Raw genomic sequence first — 23,775 nt, 5'->3', positions numbered from 1 at the left:
CACCTCCCCCCCAGAGCCTGGAGTGGCAGCCCCGCCGGCTGCAGGAAGGGGCCTGGGCTGGCAGGTGGGCTCCGGGCTCGGGCTCGTAGGTGACCCCTTGTCTCCCCTTGTGCTGCAAAGGGGTGGCCCGAGGGACCTGTGTGCTTACGGGCCATTTCTGGCAGCCTGGGCCCCTGCGGGTCTGGGTGGGGGTCGGGGTGGAGGGGGACTGGCACACACCTCAGGGCCTGCGCCCCCAGACTCTGAGCAGATGCCGGCCCCCAGTCCTCTGGCCCCGTCTTCCCTGTGGGCTGCTGGGATCCGGGCCTGAGTGCCTGGCCGTTCCCTGTGCCCCCCACCCCCCCGCCCCAGGCTGACCACTGGGCGGAGGGGCTGCTGTCGACTCCCTGCAGCCCACAGGGGAGGCAGGGGGGAGAGGGACCCACCCAACCTCTCCTCTGCATTGTCTCAGCTAATAATGGGGCTAATGAGGAGTCGCTTTCTCTAACCTAATTGTAGTCAAACATTTTAGTTAATTCTCCATTCATATTTTAGCATAATGGGAGCAGGCGCTCATGGAGATTAATGCAGAGACAGAGTCAGCTGCTCGGGCAACGCCGGGCGACTAGCGCCCTCTGGTTCTCGTGGGTACTGAGGAAGGAAGCAAGAGCCCCCCACTCTCAGGGCACCTCTGCCATGCCGTGTGGATGACCCCAGAGGCGGCCCGTGTCCCCCCCACCAACCCCCCTCCCCTGCCCCTCCTCCCACCATTCCCGCTCCTGGGGGTCAGAGGGCTGCCCCTTCATACAAAGCTCCAGGAGGGCCAGCCCCTCTCTGAAGCACAAAGCCCACCCCAGTGGTGCCCCCCATACTTGGGGCTCCATGCCTCCTGGTCATCCACACCTCACGGGCAGCGCCCGAGAGTGGCATCAGGGAGCCCAAAGGCGCAGCTCCCGGGTGCTCTTCTTCCTTCGGCCTCGGGTGGGGGCCCACCCCAGGCCACTCCCTGCCTCAGTGTCCCTCTGTGCTCAGGAGGCCTCTGCATGGAACAGGACTGTGAGCGCTGAACTGGCCTGGGCCCCAAGCTTTTGTCTGCCGCCCCGAGCCAGCCACCCGCCGGCTGGCGCCGGGGCCGAGACCGCGGCCCCTGCTGTTGGCTTCCGCCCTCGATCTCGAGGGGGAAGAGCTGTCTGGGACCTGAGGCTCCCCCAGGACCCCACCCCGGAGTGGGGAGGGACCTGAGGCAACACGTTCCTAACTTGGGCCCCCGCAATCTCCTGCCCTCAAATTCATTCCGCCTGCCTCTCAGGCCAACCTGCCGGCACCAGGATTTTTATAACTAAGTAGTTGGTTAATCGCGAGAGCAACTTGCCTCTGACAGATCCCAGACAGTACTTCCAGCCCAGCCGGGTGTCCAGGGCCTCCCTGGCACCCAGGAGCAGGCTGGGTGGCGCCTCATTAGAGACCGAGTGAGTCCCGCAGGGGGTGAGGGCGGTTGCCTTCCCAGATGAGTCTGGGATGGAGCAGAGCCTCTGGGCCGCCCCTCCCTCCACCACCCAAGGGTGCAGGAGGCCTGGGCTCCCCACCCCCAGGCCCTCCAGGTGGGATCAGTGCAGCCAGCCAAGAAGATGTCCCATTTCCCTTCTCCTGTTTGATCTGCAAATCCCAGCTCCATGTAATCTGCCCGGCTCCCCTCGAGGGCTGGAGCTGGGGAAGGAGCGAGCCCTTCACTGCGCCATCGATGAGCCTGATAAGCCTGGTTGTTTGGTTTCTCATCCTATTGATCTGGCCGCACTGCTGCTCTCTGCTGCTCGGTGGAGGCTGCCTCCGAGGGGCTCACCCGGTGTCTAATGTGGGCGGGGAGCTCTGCATGTCCGGACCCCCTCTGCGCCACAGTAGCCAGTAGAACAGATGCTTGGAGGGGAAACGCAAGAGACAGCCCCCCCCCCCCCCGCCCTGAGCCTTCCCCCCCTCCCAGAAGGGCCGCGTGTGGAGGGCGTGGGTGCAGATGGACCTGGAATGTCTGAGCTGTGGCATTGGAGGCTGGCAGCTGTGAGGGATCGTGGGTGGAGGGGACGTGGGGGGCAGGGGCCCCATCGTGGCTCTGCTCTCCTCCTCCATCTTCCCCAGAGGCCCAGTGCAAACCCTACTACTCTGACTACTCCCGCTTCCGGCTCCTCGTCCACCACCTGTGCACCAGCCACTACCTGGACCTCTTCATCACGGGGGTCATCGGGCTGAATGTGGTCACCATGGCCATGGAGCACTACCAGCAGCCTCAGGTAGGGCCTGAGCAAGGGATGGAGGGCTTCCCTAGCACGAGTCCCAGCCTCAGACCAGTGCTGGGCACTACTCCCCGGGGAGGGGGGGTCCCCTTGTACCTCTTATAGCAACCCTGGGTGGTGGGTGTTGGCTTGGTTTCACCAATGAGCGCACTGCAGCTCAAGAGACTGCTTGGTTGGACCACATGGCTAGGAAGTGGAGGAACTGATTTTTTGTGTGTGTGTCTGGAGGGGACCCTCCCACCCATGTCTGGGCTCAGGGGAAGCCTGTGCTGCCTGGGATCAAACAGGGGTGCTCCTGCATGCAAAATGCATGCTCAAACAGGGACTGGAGCAATAGCACAGCGGGTAGGGCGTTTGCCTTGCACACGGCCAACCTAGCTTCGATTCCCAGCATCCCATATGGTCCCCCGAGCACCGTCAGGAGTAATTCCTGAGTGCATGAGCCAGGAGTAACTCCTGTGCATCACTAGGTGTGACCCAAAAAGCAAAAAAAAAAAAAAAAAAAAAAAAAAAGCATGCTCCAGCCCTTTGAACCATCCCCCTGGTCTGAGCACCTGTGTCTTCACCCAGCTGGGTACCTTCGTTCTGCTGGGTGAGGGTAAAGAAGGCAGACCAGCATTTGCCCCTTTGGAACTAGACTCCAGGGAATAGCCAGCTTCCAGGTTCACCTGTCAACCTTGCTGCTTCTTTTTGGTTTTTTTGTTTATTTTTTTTGGTCACACTCGACAACACACAGTGGTTACTCCTGGCTCATGCAGTCAGGAATTACTCCAGGTGGTGCTCGCGGTACCATATGGGATGCTGGGAATCGAACCCGGGTTGGCCACATGCAAGGCAAACACCCTATCCACTGTGCTATCACTCTAGCCCTTTGCTGCTTCTTAGACCGGCTGCTGCCTCTGCTCCCAGGACCTCACTAGTTCTCTCCCTGGGGGTTAGGGCTTGAGTGGGTGGTGCTCAGGCCCCAGGCATTCCTGGCCTTCAGTGCCTCCCAGCATATTCTCACATGGCCTCCTCAGCCCCATGCAGAGGCCTTTTGACCCCAGCTTCAGACCTTGCCCTGTCCTGAGGCGGTGGCCCAGGGTCTCCCTCATGGCAGCAAAGAAAGGAGGCCTGGGGGGGATTGGGTAATAGGACACTCGGGCTAGATTTTGGCACCAGCCCTGGAGGTCCCCAGCATCTGCCAAGAGTGGCCCTGGGGACCCCCAGCACTGACAGGGCGGCCTCAGGAATCCTCAGCCAGGTCTGGGCAGCACCACATCCACAGGCCCTTACAATGGACCACTAACTTGCTTAGCAGAACCACCTGCGGGGGGGGGGGGGGGGGGGAGGGGGGAAGGGGTGTCCTGAGAACAGCTTAGGGCTCCGCCACTCCCTGCAGAAGAGTACAGCAGGATGAGCACATGCCTTGCACACAGACAACCCAGGCTCAATCCCTGGCACCCCACAGGCTCCCCCAAGCCCCACCAGGAATGATCCCTGAGCACAAAGCCCTGGGCAATGCCAGATGTACCCCTTCCACCCCACCCCACACCCCCCAAAAATTCCCAGAGATGAACCCAGCCTCCAAATCTGGGAGGGAGGAGGGAGGAGCTGCACCGGCCTGGGATCGGGAGACCCTGAGCCTTACCCCAAACTCCCTCAGATCCTGGACGAGGCTCTCAAGATCTGCAACTACATCTTCACCGTCATCTTCGTCCTGGAATCCGTCTTCAAACTCGTGGCCTTCGGCTTCCGTCGTTTCTTCCAGGACAGGTACCAGAGAGGATGGTGGCACGGCGGGTGCAGGGACTAACTCCTACTTCCGGACCCACCAGGGGTGGATGGCGGGGGGGGGGGGGGCGCAAAGAGAGCTGGGGAAAGGGGAGTCACGTGGGGGGAAGGAAGGAGGGAGCATTGGCACAGGAAATAAGTCACTGACGAGCACGAAGCCCAGGTCAGGGCTGGGGATGCGGCTTATGTGGAGGACCTGGACACTCCGGATTCAGTCCCCACCGCACCCCACCCCGGCCCCTCTGTATTACCAGCTGGCTATCACTCACAATTTAAAAAGAAAAGGAAAAGAAAGGGCCAGATAGCACAGTGGGTAGGTGAGGTGTTTGCCTTGTACGCGGCTGACCCAGGTTCGATCCCCGGCATCCCATATGGTCCCCTGAGCCCTGCCAGGAGTAATTCCTGAGTGCAGAGTCAGGAGTAACTCCTGAGAATTGCCGGGTATGTCCCAAAAAACCAAAATTAATTTTTTTTTTAAAAAGTACAGATTTAAATCCTGGGTCAGATTTAAATCCTATTTTACCTTTTTGGAACCTCAGTTTCCTTATCTGTGAAATAGGATAGCAACAATATATCCCCCCACACAGAGTCACAACGATAACGGGCTCCTGGCTGTAAAACCCTTAACATGCTTGAGGGACCGGAGCAATAGTACAGCGGATAGGACACTTGCTTTGCACGCAGATAACCTGGGTTCAATCCCCTGCATCCCACATGGTCCCCTGAGCTCCTCCAGGAGGAACTTGTAAGTGCAAAGCCAGGAGTAACCCCTGAGCACTGCCAGGTGTGACCCTAAAACAAACTCTAAAACAAAGACCATCCTTGGAGAGTTCAGAGCAATAGGACAGCAGGGAGGGCATTTGCCTCGCATGCAGCTGACCCAGGTTCAGTCCCAGCCCCACATATGGTCCCTCGGGCATCGCCAGGAGTAAGTTGTGAGTCAAGAGTAAGCCCTGAGCAGCGCCAGGTGTGACAAAGACAAACAAACAAAAGAGACCCGTGATTGACTTGTGGACACCATAGACGCCCCAGGTGCAAACAAGAATGAAGACCAGGAGGTGGCTCGAAGGGCCGCACCCCATGGTCAACTGGCTCCACCACCTCAAGCATTGCCGGGTGTGGCTCAAAAAGCAACCAAACGAACGTGAATAAATAACCCGGAACAGCAGGGTCCCAGGCCGGCGCCCCGGGCCTGTCTGTGCCGGATGGGCTGCTGGGGGGCAGTGGTCTCCAGCTCCCTTCTGTGGCTGAAAAGTGCCCCCCGGGGGGCATGCTGCCCCTCCCTGCAGCGCCCGCCCCCTCAGGGAGCTGTCCCCTGGCCTTGCAGGTGGAACCAGCTGGACCTGGCCATCGTGCTGCTGTCCATCATGGGCATCACGCTGGAGGAGATCGAGGTGAACGCCTCGCTGCCCATCAACCCCACCATCATCCGCATCATGCGGGTGCTGCGCATCGCCCGAGGTCTGCACCGCGGGCCACACACCCACTGCCGGCCAGGGATGGGGTGTGTGTGTGCACACATGTGTTTGTGTGTACAACCATGTGCATGTTTGTGTCCCTGTGTTTGCGTGTTATGAGTGTGCATGCCTGTGTATGCGTGTGCATTTGTGGGTGTTTGTGTACAGGCATGTGTGTATCTGTGAGAAGTGCAAACGTGTTTATGTGCATGTGTATGTATATATGTGCACCCATGTGTGCCTGTGTATGCATGCATCTGTGTGTGTCTGTGTGTGTGCGTATGTGTTTGTGTGCATGCCTCTATGTATGTGTCTGTATCAGTGTGTGCCTGCCTGTTTATTTGTGTGTGTCTGTGTGTGTGCCTGCCTGTGTATTTGTGTGTGTGTGTGCCTGCCTGTGTATTTGTGTATGCGTGTGTCTGTGCCTGCCTATGTATTTGTGTGTGTGTCTGTGTGTGTGCCTGCCTGTGTATTTGTGTATGTGTGTGTGTGTGTCTGTGTGTGTGCATGCCTGTGTATTTGAGTGTGCGTGTCTGTGTGTGTTCCTGCCTGTGTATTTGTGTGTGTGCCTGCCTCTGTGTGTATGTGTCTGTGTGTGTGCCTGCCTGTGTATTTGTGTGTGCGTGTCTGTGTGTGTGCATGCCTGTGTATTTGTGTGTGCGTGTCTGTGTGTGTGCATGCCTGTGTATTTGTGTGTGCGTGTCTGTGTGTGTGCATGCCTGTGTATTTGTGTGTGTGCACGTGTCCTTGTGTGTGCTTGCCTGTGTATTTGTGTGTGTGCTTGCCTGTGTGTGTGTGTGTGTGTGTGTGTGTGCGCACGCGCACGTGCATGCATGTCTTTCTGGGTTTTCTCCTCGTCTCTACCAAAGGGGACCCTGGGCTGCAGTGAGTGTGGGGTGCAGCCCGGGAACCAGAGGCCCCGCTGACAGGTTGGTTGCCTTGTCCCATAGTGCTGAAGCTTCTGAAGATGGCTGTGGGCATGCGGGCGCTCCTGGACACAGTCATGCAGGCCCTGCCCCAGGTATCGGGACGGTGGGGGCTCTCGGGAGGAGGAGGCGCTGCAAAGGGCAGGGGCTCCCGGAGGCCGGCGGGGAGAGCCGCCGCACCTTTGCCATCTCTTTTCCTCTCTTCCAGGTGGGGAACCTGGGGCTGCTCTTCATGTTGTTGTTTTTCATCTTTGCAGCTCTGGGCGTGGAGCTCTTTGGAGACCTGGGTGAGTTGGGGTTGGTGATGGAGGGTCGTCGGGGCCAGGGCTGGAGACCAGGGGCTTTGGGACTCACGGGCTCTCCCCTGGCCTCCTCCTCCAGAGTGTGACGAGACACACCCGTGCGAGGGCCTGGGCCGGCACGCCACCTTCCGGAACTTCGGCATGGCCTTCCTCACCCTCTTCCGGGTCTCCACGGGCGACAACTGGAACGGCATCATGAAGGTGAGCGGGGCCAGCGTGGAGGCGGCTCCCCTTCTTCCTTATTACTTCCTTAGGTTAGGTGTTTGGGGTGCGGTTTGGGGCCACACTCAGCGGTACTCAGGACTTATCCATGGCTCTGCACTGAGGGTGCTGGGGGGACCGTATGGGGGGCTGGGGATTGAATCAAGGTCAACTGAGAGCATGGCAAGCGCCCTCCCCGCTATCCTGTCCCTCCGTCTCCTTGATGTATTTTTAATTTGATTGTAGTCACCGTGACTACAGTTTTGCAATACTGCCAGAGTAAGGGTTTCATGCACACAGCATGCCAACACCTCCAGCCCCGCCCCACCCCCGCCGAGCATCTATGTCCCTTAACCCCTTCCGCAGCCCCCCTCTTCACCCGAGAACCCTGGGGAGGAGGAATGGGCTGGAGACGGTGGCCTCTGTCCCAGCCCCACCCACCAAACACACTCAGCCTCCCAGTGCCCAGGACAGTGTCTCAGGTGCCCCTGCCCGCCTCCCCCACTCCAGCCTCCCATGACACGGGTGACCTCGTTCCCCATGTCAGCCCTGCCTCCCCCTGCCCCGCTCCAGGACACCCTCCGGGACTGCGACCAAGAGTCTACCTGCTACAACACGGTCATCTCGCCCATCTACTTCGTGTCCTTCGTGCTGACCGCACAGTTCGTGCTGGTCAACGTGGTGATCGCCGTGCTCATGAAGCACCTGGAAGAGAGCAACAAGGAGGCCAAGGAGGAGGCCGAGCTGGAGGCCGAGCTGGAGCTAGAGATGAAGACACTCAGCCCGCAGCCCCGCTCGCCCCTGGGCAGCCCCTTCCTCTGGCCGGGGGTCGAGGGGCCTGACAGCCCCGACAGCCCCAAGCCCGGCTCCTCGCCCGCGGCCACCCGGGCCCGAGCAGCCTCACGCTTCTCCCTGGAGCACCCCACGGTGAGCAGGCTGCCCCCACTTCCCTCCGGGGGGATTGGCACAAGAGAGGGTGACCTGGCAGGGGAGGGCACGTGTCCTGGAATCCCAGCGGGCCCCGGGACTCCCGGGCCCAGAGGGAGTGAATCCCTGCTGAACCAGAGATGCAGGGTCAGCCCTGCAGGTGGCGGACACCCCCGAGCCTCGCCTCTCCGCTCCTGGCTCTTAGACCCAAGGCTAAGTTCTGTTTCCTTCCTATTTCTCCCTGCTCCCGGCCCGACTGCTCTTTCCTCGCCGCCCCGATCTGCCTGGTTCCATCTGTCCCTCCTGTTCCCTGACCTTCTCTCGGACCTTCCCTCTGCTTGTGGGTTCTGTCACCTTTTGTCTCCCATCTGTCCCTCCGTGTGTGTGTGTGTGTGTGTGCGCGCGCGCGCGTGCATGCATGCACACACTCGCCTGTATGACCTCCTCTTCCCTCTGTGGTTCCATCACGCCCCCTTTCCACCAACCCCTTCTGTCTCTGCTACTCCCCGACTCTTGCTCCCCATACGGGCTGCTGCCCCCCCAGGACAGACAGCTGTTTGACACCATTTCCCTGCTGATCCAGGGCTCCCTGGACGGGGAGCTGAAGCTGATGGACGAGCTGGCGGGCCCGGGGGGCCAGCCCTCTGCCTTCCCTCTGGCCTGCGGTCCGGGCGGCTCCGACCCACAGGTTACTGTGCCCCTGTGCTGTGGCCCGTCGCCCTGATTGTGCAGAGCCCCGGGGGGGGGGGCCGAGGTGAGGGTCCTGCCCCAGGGGGACAGGGTGGAGATGAGGGAGCAGCCCCAGGGGTTGAGACGGACCCTGGAGACAGGGTGAGGCTGCGATGCAGCTCTTCTGAAGGCGCTACTGGGACCGAGGGGGTTTGTGGGAGCAGTCGTGGGGGAGCCTGGCTGGGGTGGGGGTGGGCGTGAGGGGGGGATAGAGGTGCAGAAGACAGGACCCAAGAGGGCAGAGGGGATGAGCTGTTGCAGAGTCGGGGAGAAGGGAGCCCGCCACCCCTCCTACTCTTCCCCCACACACACACACACATACCCCAGGCCATGACTGAGGACGTGGTCAGCTGTGTCTGCCCGGCCCCACGCCAGGTCTTGTACAGCAGCATTTTGAGCCAAAGTCCATCAGGCCTGGGTGCTGTCGGTAGCCTCAGGGGATAGGTCTGGGCAGTAAAGAAGCTCCCCGCTGATGTGCAGGGACTGGGGTTCCGTCCGGGCCCAACCCCTCCCAGCTTCTCCCTGCCCCCTCCAAGGTGGGCCTCTGGCTGCCTGGGGGCCTCTGCCCTCTCCCACACCCCCTCCTTGTCCTTGGCCGAGTGCCCCACGTCTGCCCTCCTAGCCCCTGGCTGCTGGAAAGGCCCTGCAAGGAAGCGGGTGTGACCAGAGACAGTCCCTGGGGGTAGAGCAATGGGCCCTCACGAGGCGGGGACAGGCCGCAGGCTCTGTGCTGGGGTGGGCACCCCCTCCCAGGAGGGGTGCAGAGGGAGAGAGGAGGGGTGCAGAGAAGGTAACGACCCCCCCCAGCAGGGCTGGGCCCACTCTCCCCTAGCCTGAGAGGCCCTGCGATGCCTCTGCAGCCCCCAGGTGACAGGCAGATCCCCCCACCGCACCGCACCACCCCCTGGCCCAGAGGAGAAGAGCAGAGCCCAGATCCGAGCTGGAGAGAGGGCGGGCGGGCGGCTGCAGGCAGGCGGAGGAGGGCCCGGGAGGGGAGAGCCGGAATCTGGGGGCAGGCCGAGTCCTGCCAGGCTTTTGGAAGCGGAGAGAATAGGCAGAAACAGTGCTCAGATTGGCGGCTTTGTCCCCCGGCCCCCCACGCCGCGCTGTCTGCGCCGCAGGCAGAGAGGCAGCCCTGGCCTTTCTTTGGGCCTTTTTTTTTTTTTTTGCTGCAGGCATCATCTTCGCAGTGCTGGTGTGCAGGGGCCGTTTTTGGGGCAGCGTTAGAATAGGTTTGTGTGTCAGCGCCCCACAGTCTCTGATCTGAGCCTGGCTCACCAAGGGGGAGGGGAGGCACTGGCAGCTGATTGGGAAGGGGGTGGGGGAAGGAGGAGGGAGGCATCCACCCTGGCTTTGTGACTAGGAACACGGGGCTCTGTGCATGGGCGTGTGCACCCGTGTGTCTGTGTGTGCACATGTTGGGGTACGGGCCTATGTATGCGCATGTCGGCATGTGTCTGTGTGCAGGCGTGTTGGTGTGTGTGTGTGTATGAGCACTGGTGTGTATGTGTCTGTGTGTGTGTGTGTGCATGCATCCACGATGTGGATGTGTGTCCCTGTGTGCATATGTTGGGGTGTGGGCCTGTGTGCGTGTATATCAGTATGTGTCTGTGTGCGCAGGCTGGTTGACATGTGTGTGCCCAAGCCCTGGAGTGTGTGTGTGTGTGTGTGTGTGTGTGTGTGTGTACATCTGTGTGGACATGTTTGGGTGTGGGCCTGTGTGCACACATGTCGGCATGTGTCTGTGTGTGTGCACACGGGCACCCGTGTGTACCCGCGTGTGTGCTGTGTGTGCGTGAGCGCGTACACCGCGTGGCCGTGGGCTGCCCTGGTTTCTCATGCCTGACCCTCTCTCTCCCTATCTAGATCCCTCTAGCGGAGATGGAGGCTCTGTCTCTGGCGTCAGAGATTGTGTCTGAACCGTCCTGCTCTCTAGCTCTGACCGATGACTCTTTGCCTGATGACTGTCCCACCCTCTTACTTAGTGCCCCGGAGAGCAATGTACATCCACACACATCCCCGCCCCCGTGCCCCCAGCCTCCTTCGGGGCTGGCTGCCAGGCTCCAGATCCCTCTGCCACCAGGTGCCCCCTCCCCAGATTGTCCCCCCCACAAGGCAGCAAGTGCCCCCCACGTTGCCAGAAGGGCCCCCAGTGTGGACAGGGGCCTTGCCCCCAGAGCTCAGGGGCTGCCGTTGTAAGCCTGGCCCCAGGCGTGACCAAACCCAAGCCAGAGGTGGCACCAGGCAGCTGCCAGCCTCTGTATCTGGAGCCCCGCGCACGCCAGCCCTCCCCGTCCCTTCACCCCTCCTCCCCACCCCTGCACCTGAGCCATCCACCACCACGTAGTGGGTCAGAGCCACATCTCCGCTGCCACCATGCTCCTCTCAGCTGGGGCGTCCCTGTCTGTCACTGTCCCTGTGTGTGTCGGGGAGGGGGGCGCTGGGGGCTTCCCCACCCTTTCCTGCCTTCCGACCCCCTTCTGGCTGGGAGCAGCCCCCTCCTCCCTGCCTCCCTCTCTCGGGGGACTCAGCTGGGCAGTGCCTTGACCTTGGCTGTAGGTTCCAGGGGTCTTGGGGTGACTGATAGAAGTGAAGGAAAGATCCAGATTTTCTTTCAACACAGCCCCCACGGCTGAGAATGAGGGACAGACAGAGGGACGGAAATCTCTGAGAGGGGGCTGGAGAGAAAATAAAGCGGGTAGGGCGCTTGCCTTTCATACAGTGGATCCGTGATGGATCCCTGACACCCCATGTGGTCCCCTGAGCCTACCAGTAGTGATTCCCGAGCACAGAGCCAGGAATAAACCCTGAGCACCACAAGGAGTGGTCCAGACACTGAAACAAGTAAAGAAATCTCTGGAGAAGTCAGAGAAATGGTACAGATGGTACAGGGAGTGACATCCAGCAATGCTGGGTTTGACCAAAGCGACTCCCTACACTCGCACACACACACAGCACACACACACACACACACACACGCACGCACACACACACAAATACACACACAAATACACACACACAATCTGAGAGTGACTCTTGGCTTTCGGCAGCCGGGATCAATCATTCAGGAAGCCTATCTAGCGGGGGGATTTCAAACTTTGTCAGTGAAGGGACCCTCCACCTGCCAGAGGAGCCCCCACTATCCAGCCCTACCCTGGGGGACTGTCTCACGGTGGGGGTCTTCTTCCTCCCATAGTCCCCACACAGAGTTTGGGGATCCCACCCTTCAATTTCCTTTTTCCTTTTAAATCCCCGACACCCCATTTATTTGAATCTATCCGTATTTCTAAAAAAAAGCAGTATTTTTAAAAATGGTTTTTAACTTTATAAAAAGGATATTAAGTCCTGTTTATTCCTTTAGGCCTTTCTTGGACTAATATTAGTAAGGTTTATTGACATTATTTTTATTTACTGATTTTCATTTTGACACAGTGACTTTCATGGCTGTTTACAGTGGGTCTCCAGGCCTAGGATGTTGCCCCCCAGTCCTGCCCCACTCCGTGTCCCCACCCTCCACCCATCCCCGAAGATTTCCTTAGGTTTCCCGCCCGCCCCAGCAGCTAATCCTTGGAAGGGGCCCTGCCGACCCTGGGAACCTCCTGCCGGTCCAGCCCAGGGCCTGGGGGCTGGGGGCTGCTCTCCCCCTCACCCATCCCCCTCCCCCGGGAGGCCCTGGTGTGATGCCCTGCTGGTAGTTTGTGGGCAGGGCCTCCCCGCTTCCCCCTGTGTGTAGAGGCACCTGTGTATCCGCCCGCTCCCGGCACACTCATCCCATCCCACCTCGTTGGGGGTCGGGGTGGGGGTGGGAACAGGAGCCGCTGGGGGTGACCAGCTCCGGTGGCCCAGCCTGGCCTCAGTGACCCAATCTGGATGCCCCCCCTCTTCCTCCCCCCATTTTCTTCTGCAGATGGAGCCTCAACCCCAGGGGGTGCCCAGGCGGGACCGGCTGAGTGCGCGGAAGAGCGGGGTCAGCCGGACACTCTCACTGCCTAACGACAGCTACATGTACCACGACGGGGGTGCTGTGGAGGGGTCCCCGGGACCCAGGGGCTGGGGGCTCCCCAAAGCTCAGTCAGGTACCAGGGCTGCGGGGGGGCAGGCTGGAAACCCTCTCTTCCTCTCTGCGTGGCTCTGACTCAGGGGAACAGGGTGGCGGGTGGGATGGAGCCAGCACGAGGAACCCCCTGTGGTCTGCATCCTGCACACAGGAAGGGGAACCGCTGTGCGTGCGTCTGGGGGACTGTGCATCTGGGGGACGGTTCCTTGTGGGGGTGAACGACCGTCCCCTCCTGTCTGTATCCCCACAGGCTCTGTCTTGTCCGTGCACTCCCAGCCAGCAGATGCCAGCTCCATCCTGCAGCTCCCCAAAGAAGCGCCCCATTTGCTCCAGCCCCTCAACACTCCCGCCTGGGGCACCATCCCCAAATTGCCCCCTCCAGGCCGCTCACCTCTGGCCCAGAGGCCGCTCAGGCGCCAGGTGAGCGGGTGTGGAGATGGGTCGAGGCCTCCCAGGCTGCTGGTGATGAGCCAGGTCACCACTGTCCTCCCAGCAAACGCTTATTGTGCCAGTGCTGCACCAGCCCCCCGGACAGACACCCAAGGACACACAAGGACACAACCCCCAGAAAAGCCCTTGAAGTTGACTCTGGCCAACTTCCTGCTGGCCTGCCGGTGGGGGGTGGGGGGTGGGGGAGCAGTCAGGGACATGTAAGGTGGGAGACCTGGCTCCGCCAACCCGCTGCTCTGTTCCTGGGGCACATACCTGGTCTCATGCCTTTGACCCAGCCTGAGTCCCATGATCTGGATCGCGCTGTCCCGGAGCCCGAGCAGAGATTCACGGGGACAGCTGAGGGTTGCCCGCCCGCCGTGGCAAGGCCGTGGCGCAGCGTGGGTAGTGGGTGCACCTCGAGGCACGCCTCATCCCTTCTCAAATCCACCGCTCTATGTGCTGGCGCACCTATCAGCAGCGGGCCCAAGGGAGGGGCTGCAGCCCTGCCCCTTGGGGCTCCGGGCTGGGCAGTGGGTGCTCTCCCCTGGGGCAGGGGTGTGCCAGACTGGAAAGGGGTCTGGGCCACGCAGTGCTGGGAGGCGTGGGAGCGTGGGTGGGGAGTAGGTCCGTGAGCTGGGAGGAGTCCCGGGAGGGTCCATGAGAGCCGTTCTGGGGGCTGTAGAAGCTGGGGACCTCCAGCAGCTGGGCGAGGGGGAAGAAGGGACTCACTGAAGAGGACTGAGTGCTCCCTCCTGCCCTCCTACCCCGCACAGGCAGCGATCAGGACCGATTCCCTGGACGTTCAGGGCTTGGGCAGCCGGGAGGACCTGCTGGCAGAGGTGAGTGGACCCTCCCCACGGCGGGTCCGGGCCTCGTCCTTCTGGGGCCGCCCACAGCCCCCCGCCAGCCGGAGCAAGGCCTGCAAGCACATGCCCCCGCCCGTCCCCTGCCCGGGCCTAGAGCCCAGCTGGGCCAAGACCCCCACGGAGACCAGGAGCAGCCTGGAGCTGGACACGGAGCTGAGCTGGGTGTCTGGAGACCCGCTGCCCGGGGGCAGCCAGGACGAGCCCCTGCCTCCGCGGGACCTGAAGAAGTGCTACAGCGTGGAGGTGCGCAGCTGCCGCCACGGGCCCGCGTCCTGGCTGGAGGCACAGCGCAGGCACTCCATCGCCGTCAGCTGCCTGGACAGCGGCCCCGCCAGCCTGGGAGGCCAGCCCCTGGGCGCGCCCGGGAGCCGGCCCAAGAAAAAACTCAGCCCGCCCAGCATCGCCATGGAGCCCCCCGAGGGCCACGGCCCGCGGCCCCCCTCCAGCCCGGGCGTGTGCCTCCGGCGGAGAGCGCCGTCCAGCGACTGCAAGGACCCCTGCGCCTCCGGCCCCACCGACAGCATGGCTGCCTCCCCCTCCCCAAAGAAAGACCTGCTGAGTCTCTCCGGTGTGACCTCTGACCCAGCAGACCCGGACCCCTGAGCCCCCCTCACGCTCCCTTCCACCTTCCTCCACTGGGTGCCAAAATCCTCGCTCCTGCTCCTCCTGGGCTGAGGAAGTCCCAGCGGGACCCCCGAGGAGGAGCGGGCACTTGACCCCGCTCAGTGGCACAGGGCCCCTGGCAAGCAGATATTCCAGAGCGTTCCAGGCCACGCTGGCTCCAGGGAGACAGAGAGAGAGGCCCAGGGTAGCTGAGCTTCCCGACATCAGGAGCTGTTGGGAGAAAGCAATACGTTTGTGCAGAATCTCTATGTATATTCTATTTTATTAAATTAATTGAATCTAGTCTCTGCGGGATGTACGGCATTTTGTGACTGAAGAGACTTGCTTTCCTTCTACTTCTGTGTGTCTCAGAATATTTTTGAGGCGAAGGCGTGTGTCTCTTGGCTATTTTCACCTAAAATAACCAGTCTAGTTATCTCCCCTCTTCTTGCCAAGCACAAACTGGGGCCGCGGGCGCGTCACTGCCGGGGGCCCGTCTTCAGTGGAGAGCGAGAAACCGTTTTGGAAAATGTAATGTAACTTATTTTCTCCTTTAACCTCGTCATCATTTTCTGTAGGAAAAAAAAAAGAGAAAAAAGAAAAAAAAATAAGATTTTACAAATGAAATGGAACCTTTTTATATATACATACATCCATATCTATATCTATATCTATATATAATAAAGTAATTTTCCAAAATAAAAAGTTAATCAGGCTCCCGAGTAAAACCAAAAGGGACAGTTAGGCCTTTCCGGGGGGAGGGACTGGAGAGAGATTTCTGGAGAGGGTGCGTGGGGAAGGGGGTGCGGAAGGGGCCAGGGCGGGTCCTGTGTGGGCGTGGGCGTGGGTGTGTTTGTGGGCGTGAACGTGGATTGCATGCATCTGCGTGTGTGCACACGCGTGTGTGTGTGAGGGGAAGCGGCCAGGCCCTGGGACGGCGCGGTCCTAGGCCTGAGAGAGGACAAGTGCCCTTGCTTGGCAGCCCGGCAGCCCTGCTTCCATCCTGCTTTATTGCTTCCTGCTAGCCAGCAGTGCTGTGAATGTGAGTAATTCCAGATTAACTCTTGTTTCTGCTGGCAGCTCTCAGCACATGGAGAGCTGGAGATTGGCATAATGAAGCTGTTTCGGTTAATGGGGCTGATGAGGCTGGGGGGAGCAGCTGGGACCTGGGGGCTGTGGGTCGGAGTAGGGAGACAGCAGCACAGCACTTCGGGGGCTTCGCTCACCCTCTTGCTGAGGGAGGGGCCGGCTCACCCACCCTGTGACCTCGGGCAGGGCAGCGGTGGGCAGCACCCCTCTGGGCAGGCAATGGGATTAAAGGATATAAACAAATCGGGCTGCTGCCTCCTGAGGGGACCAGGACCAACCTGGTGGGGCTGGCAGGAGCGAGGAGCGGCCCCCTGGGGGGTGATGAACGAGCTCCATCAAGGTGTTTACACGGTCTGCTGCGGGCGCCCAGTGGGGGCCCTCGAGGAGGGGAGGCCGGGGTGACGCAGCCACAGGAGGGAGAGAGGAGGGGCGGGGCTTGGCCCAGACCTTCCTGGTGCTCCCAGAGCCAACATTCATTTTTCTGTCTGGAACCCGGGGACCAGCGGCCTGCCAGATGCCCACTGCAGGCTCAGTCCCCCGGGGTGCCCACCAGCTGCCCCAAACATCCCCCTCTTCCCTTGGCCATGTCACCCCCAGAGTTCTTGAGACACCACCCCCGCCCCCCGCCCCACCTTCTCTGGCAGCCTCACCCCAGCAGCTCTGAGCCAGGGTGGGTGCCAGGCTCCGGGGCAGGCGACCTGAGTGAGGGCTGGTTCTCACAGATTCTAACCTGGTGAAAGCTTTCCTGAGTGCTCTGCTGGAGAGAACCCCCGAGACGAGACGGAGCCCACACCTGGTTTCAGCCTCCAGGGTGCTTCCATGGGGCCCCTCCCTTTTCCACCCACTTCCCAGACAGAGCCCGGCTGCTTCGAGGAACTGCCTTTAGCTTTTTCAAAAGTTCATTTGTTTATTTTTGCATTGGGGGCCACTTCCCTGTAGTCCTCCGAGGACCAGATGTGGGGTGCTGCTGGGGCAAGCACCCTTCCCCCCTTACTATCTCCAACCAGCCTTGCTAGCTTGTGTGTTTGGCTTTAAGCAGAGCTGCTGCCCTGAAATTCCCCCAGCCCTGTCTTGGGGGTGTGAAGATTATTAAGCTTTTACATTATTGTAGAATTTCTGTCCCCTCACAGTGAGAGGGATTTGGAGGAGCTCTGGGGAGTTTTTCTTTTAGTGGCTGGGAATTCTCCTTCAAGGGGAAGTCTGGGTTGCCACCCGACCCCCACCCCTGCCCCAGCCCCCAGCCCCACCCCCACTCCCTGCAGGAACACTTGTGGGACCCTCAGTCCAGCAAGAGGGAACTTCTTTGGGGGGAGGGGTCCCTGGTTGGTGCCCAGGAGGGGATGTTTGTGAGAGGGGAATGTGGTTTCGGTTTCTCTTTAGAGGGATCAGCTTGGTGCACCCGGGAAGTTCATCCGGTCCCCCTGCTCGCTCCCCCCTGGGAAGGCACTAGAGAATGACCCCTGGGCAGGGATGTGGAAATCCAGCAGTGTCAGAGTGGGTGTTCTGCTGGGAGAACCAGCAGAACCCACCTCACCCCTCTGGCCCAAAACTCCGTCGTCGATGGTGGAATGGGTTGTGTCGTTGGAAGGGAGGAGGAAAAGAGTTGACTGCAAAGCCCTATTAGTACTTGTGCTCAGGGCTGATGCTAACTAACCTTCACACGCCGGCCTTTCCCGAGCATTAGATTCTAGTCCAGGGCAGGGAGTGGGGGATCTCGGGGCAGTTGGGGTGGGGTGCAGAGGGGCAGTTGGAGGCAGCAGGAATCGGGCTTCCTGGACAGGGGACTTGAGGGGGGTTGTCCGAGAGCTTCTCGGATGTGTGCGGTAGCCCTGGGTTCTAACCCAGAAGCACAAAACTGAACAAAGAAACGTATCAGCCCGGGGCCAGTGAGAGCACCCCAGTAGCAGAGCACATGGCTAGCACACGCGAGGCCCCGAGTCCAATTTCCAATCCCAGTCCCGTGTGGTGTGGCCGTGGCGGCCCCCAGCTCTACGCCAGCAAGTCTGCTTTGCTGCGGGAGCATGGCAGAGACTGACCCCAGGGGGCCCCCAGCACCGCTCTATATGTGACCCCTATAAAGAAAAGCTTAAAGACTAAGAAAAGAGCATCAGGCCTGGCACACCCGCCCTCAGCCTCTCTGAGGGGTTCAGAGGAAACTGCCAAAAGCCTCAGGCTTGGAGGCTTCTGTTTCCTGCAAAACACCAGGCACAGGCTCTCAGGGGTGGGGGGCCCGGGGAGAGGAGGGAGTGGAGCTGCTGCTAAAAACAACCCCAGGCTCATCTGCAGTCTCTCAGCGGCTCCTCACATCACCCCGGCGAGGCACACGCTGGCGCTATCATTTTTCCATGAGGCAATGGACTCAGAGAGGTTAAGTGACCTGTCCAAGGTCACACAGGCAGGAAGTGAAGGAGGTGGGGTTGATTTGCGATCTGGCCCCTTTCCAGGCCCTAGGCCTCACCCTCCGCAGCCTCTGCTCACGGAGGAGGCCTTGGAGCCGGGTGTCTGGACTCCCACTCACAGAAGAGCTCACTGGGGGTGGCCCCCCTTCCCCCCGAAGCAGCGCTGTGTTCCAGAAATACACACAGGACGCCCAGCCAGCGAACTCGGGAGATAAGCGGCTACTCTAGTGCCTGTCCGTGAAGGGAGCGGCCAGCAGCTCTGCCACCCGTCCTGCCCGCCCCACTGCCCCCCTCCCCCATCACCCGGCTGCCCTTGACCGCCAGAACGCCTGCTGGCCCCCCTCCTCCCACCCCCATGCCTTTTTCTGCCCTTTCCCCTACCCCACACAAACCTCTCCCACTTTGCAAATATCTGGGTCCTTTATCAGCCCATTTCATCCCCACCGGACCCGGCCTGGTGCCCCCCTGTGGGACCTCTCCTCTCTCTGAGTCAACCCAGGGTGGCAGCAAGCATGCAGTGAGGGCACCGGGCACCAGGTGGCAGCACCAAGCACCTTCCATGGGTACCAGCCCCAGACCTGTATGCGAGGGACCAGGGAGGGGTACCCTCAAAAATGACAGGTGTTCTTTGTCATGGTAGGAGGCCTCTCCCAAAGGGTTTGAGTCAGGCTCTCGGGACACTCAAGAAGAACATGTGGGGGCTGGAGCTGATAGTACAGCGGGTAGGGCGTTTGCATTGCTCGAGGCTGACCCAAGTTCAATTCCCAGTATCCCGCCAGGAGCGATTCCTGAGCACAGAGCCAGGAGTAATCCCTGTGCAATGCCGGCTGTGACCTCCCCCCCAAAAAAAATAGAAGAACTTGTTTGGGTCTGGGGAACACCCCCTAGTGCCTGGTGATCAAGCCTCAGAGCCTAAGGCCACAGGAGCCAGCACTAATTCAGAACAGTGGTTGCCAGAGGGAAGATTTACTCAGGCCGTTAGTCGAGGCACTTGCCTTGAGCACTGCTGAGCTGGGTCCACAGCCCCAAGTATGGTTCCGGAGCGATCACCCCCTCCCTTTTATTTATTTATTTTTTCTTTATTTTTTTGGACAACACCTGGAAACCACTCTTGGCAGAGCGCAGAAGCCCATAGGAGAAGCCTGAGATCGAACCCAAGGGCTGGAGAGAGAGTATAGGAAGTGAGGTATTTGCTTTGCATGCCATTGCGCCAGTCACAACCCTGGTGAAAGTCCCTAGCCTGCCCTTCACCCCAGCACTGCCAGAGATCACTCCTTGGGTCCCTGAGACCACAGGGTATGGCCCCCAAATCCCAATACATTAAAAAAAGAGAGAGAGAAAGAGAAAAGGTATGACCAGAAGTGATTTCTGAGCATAGAGCCAGGAGTAATCCCGGAGCACCCCCAGATGTGGCCCCCAAACCAGGAATCAGCGCAGGTTGACCCCATGCAAACGCAGTGTCCTACCTCCATGGCTCCATCCATAGGAGTGATCCCTGAGCCCAGAGCCAGGAGTAAGCCCTGACCCCAGGTTTGGCCCAACATCCCCCTTGCCTCCAGCTCTACCCAAAAGAATTAGTTGTGGGGGCTGGAGTGATAGCACAGTGAGTAGGGCGTTTGCCTTGCATGCGGCCAACCCAGGTTCGATTCTCAGCATCCCATATGGTCCCCCGAGCACCGCCCGGAGTAATTCCTGAGTGCATGAGCCAAGAGTAACTCCTGGGTGCATCGCTGGGTGTGACCCCAAAAAAGAAAAAAATAAAACAGAATTAGTTGTGTTCTGGTTCCTGACTTGGAGGGCATGGCAAAGGCTGGTCAAGGAGGTGGTGGCCGGGGCAGGACTCACGGGGCACTGGGCTGAGCCCGATGTGGCTTAGCGTCAGTCAATGTGTGACAGCCGTTGACTGCAGCCCGGGGAGCTAATAAATTCTTCTTGCTTTGAAAACGGCATTGAGCACAGCAGCCAGTGCCCACAGACATGCCAAATCAGATCAAGGGCAGGCTGGGGGCTGGGGGCAACCGTGTCGAGGCCACCCGCGGGGCAGGCGGTGTGAGTGGAGAGCAGCAAGCAGGCAGAGTGCCGTGACATGCCCTGCCCCTGGGTCTCCCCGGCCCCTCTTGTTTTTTTCTCTCTGCTGCCATTTCTGTTCTGAGCTGTACCTGGCAATTATCTCCCCATCTGCCTGCCAGGAAATCCCCCGGGCTGCTTCCTGGGAATGCTCCTCAGCAGGGAGGCACCGCCAGGCAATGTCCACCCAGTCTGAGGCAACGTCCACCCTGTCTGAGGTGTAATGGGTTAGGGGCGGAGGATAGGCCTGGGGCCATGAAAGCTGGGGGAGGTCTCTCCCCATCCCCATCCAAACTGACCCAGGGGTCTTTATGGCTACTTTTGGGAGCCTCCAGCTGGATATAAAAACTCATGGGGGTGCAGCAGAAGGCTAGAAACTCAGGTTTGACCCCCAGCACCCCAAATGGTCCTTTGAGACCCCTCCAGGAATGATTCCTGAGCATGGACCCAGATGTAAGCCCTGAGCACCACTGAGTCTGAACCCCTCCCCCAAAAAAAGAGTGGGGGCTGGGGTACATGGTGTACTTGCTTGCATGTGTAAGGTCCTGGGTCTGTTCCCTGTCACAGCCAGAGTATAATAATAAAGAGTGGAATGGACACTCGTCACTGCCAGGACTGTGGGCTCATGGTCTCTGGTCTGTTTTTTTTTCTTTTTTTGGGGGGGGGGGTGGTCACACCGGTGATGCTCAGGGCTTACTCCTGGCTCTGCACTCGGGAATTGCTCCTGGCAGTGCTCGGGGGACCATATGGGATGGGATGCTGGGTATCGAACCCGGGTTGGCTACCTGCTGTGCTATTGCTCCAGCCCCTCTGGTCTCCTTTTATTCATTTTTTTGGTTTGGTTTTGTTTTGTTCTTGGATTATACCCAGCAGTGCTCATGACTTACTCCTGGCTCTGTGCTCAGGGATCAGTCCTTTTCCATTGGGGTGAAGGGCACTCACCAATGCTCAGAAGTTACTCCTGGCTCTGCACTTATGAGTTACTCCTGGCAGTGCTCCAAAGACCATATGGGACGCCAGGAATTGAACTCGGGTTGGCTGCGTGCAAGGCCTTACCCACTGTGCTCTCTTTGGCCCTTCTGATCTCCTTTTAGACCATTGTGGAATGACTCAGCAAGTGCTTCATGAAAAACAATTTCCAGGCACTGTCCAGAATGCTGAGAATGCTGGGGAAAAGGAAACGAGATCTTCTCGTGGCCGGGGCTGGGGGGGGCGGGCGGGAGCAGACAGGCAGTCTACTGGGGAGGGTGGGCAGACCATCGGCATGGACACTGTGTGGGGGTCCACTGCCAAGGATGGTTCCCAGCCCAGGGTGGGGTGGGGAGTCCCGGAAGGCTTCAGTGGTGAGGCTTAGCTTCAAGGATGAGGGGTGCTGGGGAGACGGTACAAGGTAATGCAAATGCCCTGCACACACAGGGCCCAGCTTTGTCCCCACCCAGCACTACATAGGGCCCCTCCCTCCCACCAGCACCACCAGGAGAAGTCCACAGCACTGCAGGATGTGACCTAACCCCATCCCTAAGAAGGGAACACGTAGAGTTTGTGAAGTACAGAAGGGGAAGTAAGGGCAGGGGGACAGAATTCCAAGGCACCTCGAAGGTGGGGCCTGAGTGCACTGCAGACACCGTGGAGGCTCCCAGCACCTGGGGTGAGTCATCCTGGGGCCATTCCCCGAGGAGGGTCGTGACACAGCCACAGTGTCCCGGGGGGACCAGTCCTGCAAGGGCTGTGCGGAAGGGACCATGAGGGACCAGCAAGGTGAACCTCCAAAGGCCTGAGAGAGAGGCGTGAAGGTGAGGGCCGGTGGCTAGGCTCTCCCCCGTGATCTCAGAGGCTTGGGAAGGTCTGTCAGCGGCCAAAGGGTATGTGCCGAGGGACCTGGTCCCAAACAAGATGGGGAGCTGGATGCAGATTCTCCGCAGCTGAGGCCTCCGACACTCCACTGCCGGGCAGGGCAAGGCCTTGCAAGGGGTCTGGTCCATACAACTCAGCAGACTGAGTTTTGGGTTGGAGCGATAGTGCAGTGGGTAGGGCATTTGCTTTGCACATGGCTGACCCAGGTCAGCATCCCATATAGTCTCCTGAGCCCCTCAGGAGCAATCCCTGAACACAGAGCTAAGAGTAAGCCTTGAGCATCACTGGGGGTGCCCATCCAAAAATTTTTTTAAAAAGAAATGAAAAAGAAAGACTGAATCCTGGGTTGAGACAGAGCTTAAGGGACTGAGCACATGCTGTGCATGCAGGAGGCTTGGGTTCGATCCCTGGCAGTACAGTCTCTAAGTACCTCCAGGAATGAACCCCAAGTACAGAACCAGGAATAACCCTTGAGCACTGCCAGGTGTATTCCAAAAAGCAAACCCAAAAAGTAAGGCTGTAACAATTGTACAGCTGGCAGAGCCTTGCACATGGCTGACCTGGGTTCAATCCCCGGAACCCCATATGGGTCCCCAAGTCCGCCAGGAGTGATTCCTGAGTGCAGAGCCAGGAGTAAGACCTGAGAACCTCTGGATATAGCCCCCCCCCCAAAAAAAAATAATATGAAAACAGGCCCTAGGCCAGGAAATAGCTCAGAACGCTAGAATATGCGCCTGGGATACAGAAGCCCTTATTTGATGCTGGGCACCACAGGGTCCCCCAAGCACTGCTGGGATTGCCCCTAGTGGCAGCAACAAACTGAGAACATCCAGGAGTGACCCCAGGGTCCCTGAGTACTGGTTGGGAGGATCCACGAGTACTCAGGGACCCTGAAAAAAAAAAGAAAAAGAAAAAGAAAGAGAAAGGACTGAGTTCCAGAGACAGACAGGGCTGGTGGCAGTCCCACGGCACATTGCCCCGGGCGTTGAGGGGGATCTGGGTGACTCAGTTACACTGGGGACCGCTCAGCCTGGCAGGGAAGAGAGACGCTTCACAACTAAATATAACCCGAGTGCAGTGCAAGCCGGCGTGAGCTCCCAGCAAAGCCTTGGACCCCCAGGTGCAGGGTTGAGAAGAGGGGAGAGGGCAAAGGGCTGAGAGGCTAGACTTGGCCGCCCGCCCCACACCCTTGCCACGCTGATGGCTGCCCTTCGGTGACCAATCTGCATCCCGGAGGGACAGGGGTGTCTGGTGCTGTCTGGGGCACTTGCCCACGCCCACCTGCCTGCCACCTGGCAGCCAAGGAGAAAAGCAGGGGGGTGGGGAGCAGGGGTTCCCAGGGGTGAGCGCACACCCCTGCATAAGGGTCTGGGGAACAGGAATCATGGGGGGGGGGCGGTGAGCTGGGCACCTCAGCAGACGAGATGGGGAGGGGAGGGGAGGGGAGGGGACGGGAGAGTTGTCGAGGAAGATTCTCTTTCTGGAAGAAGGGAGCGGTGATGAGGGCACCCTGGGCCAGAGATACTCCGGGTCTCGGTTCCCACCTAGAACGTGGGGTTGAGCTCACCCAGGGCACCCATGGGGCAGGGCCACGCGGACAAGGAGGGCAGGTGTGGGCTCAGGGGGCGGGGGATCCCCAGTGTTGCCCCCGCCCACACCCCTTGTTGCCTGCCCCGCACCCTTGTGGAGAGAGGCTCCCAGCTCTGAGCTTTTCTGTCTTACAGATGAGAAGACTGGGACCCTGGAATGAGTGCACAGTCTGGGGGTCACGGGTCCCAGCTCAGCCCCATGGACTCGGGAGGCCTGCTAGGGCACGTGGAGGCAGCCCT

General features: G+C 59.9%; 2 protein-coding genes across 17 annotated transcripts in view; one reads left to right on the top strand and one right to left on the bottom strand.

The window, feature by feature from the left end:
- LRRC59 (leucine rich repeat containing 59) overlaps positions 1-1,125 on the bottom strand; it is a 216,452-nt gene extending 215,327 nt beyond the window's left edge. Inside the window, exon 1 of the mRNA XM_056127024.1 lies at positions 1,113-1,125. The gene's annotated coding sequence lies outside the window, so the exon portion shown is untranslated. The remainder of the gene's footprint in view (positions 1-1,112) is intronic.
- The window catches only part of CACNA1G (calcium voltage-gated channel subunit alpha1 G), a 66,695-nt gene extending 51,448 nt beyond the window's left edge, over positions 1-15,247 (top strand). For 6 of the 16 annotated variants that reach the window (XM_056127000.1, XM_056127004.1, XM_056127005.1 and 3 more), the window contains 12 exons: positions 2,110-2,261; positions 3,910-4,019; positions 5,365-5,498; positions 6,445-6,515; positions 6,629-6,707; positions 6,802-6,923; positions 7,497-7,850; positions 8,395-8,538; positions 10,446-10,580; positions 12,487-12,655; positions 12,887-13,056; positions 13,842-15,247. In XM_056127000.1, the coding sequence (XP_055982975.1) occupies positions 2,110-2,261; positions 3,910-4,019; positions 5,365-5,498; positions 6,445-6,515; positions 6,629-6,707; positions 6,802-6,923; positions 7,497-7,850; positions 8,395-8,538; positions 10,446-10,580; positions 12,487-12,655; positions 12,887-13,056; positions 13,842-14,537 (2,336 nt within the window). In that variant the 3' untranslated portion in view covers positions 14,538-15,247. The remainder of the gene's footprint in view (positions 1-2,109; positions 2,262-3,909; positions 4,020-5,364; positions 5,499-6,444; positions 6,516-6,628; positions 6,708-6,801; positions 6,924-7,496; positions 7,851-8,394; positions 8,539-10,445; positions 10,581-12,486; positions 12,656-12,886; positions 13,057-13,841) is intronic. The other 10 variants (XM_056127010.1, XM_056127014.1, XM_056127015.1 and 7 more) reach the window with 2 other exon arrangements.
- Positions 15,248-23,775: the final 8,528 nt, after the last annotated feature.

Source organism: Sorex fumeus, unplaced genomic scaffold, assembly GCF_029834395.1.
Source record: "Sorex fumeus unplaced genomic scaffold, SorFum_2.1 ptg000063l, whole genome shotgun sequence".
NCBI lineage: Eukaryota > Metazoa > Chordata > Mammalia > Eulipotyphla > Soricidae > Sorex > Sorex fumeus.
This window is presented reverse-complemented; position numbering and strand designations above follow the sequence as displayed.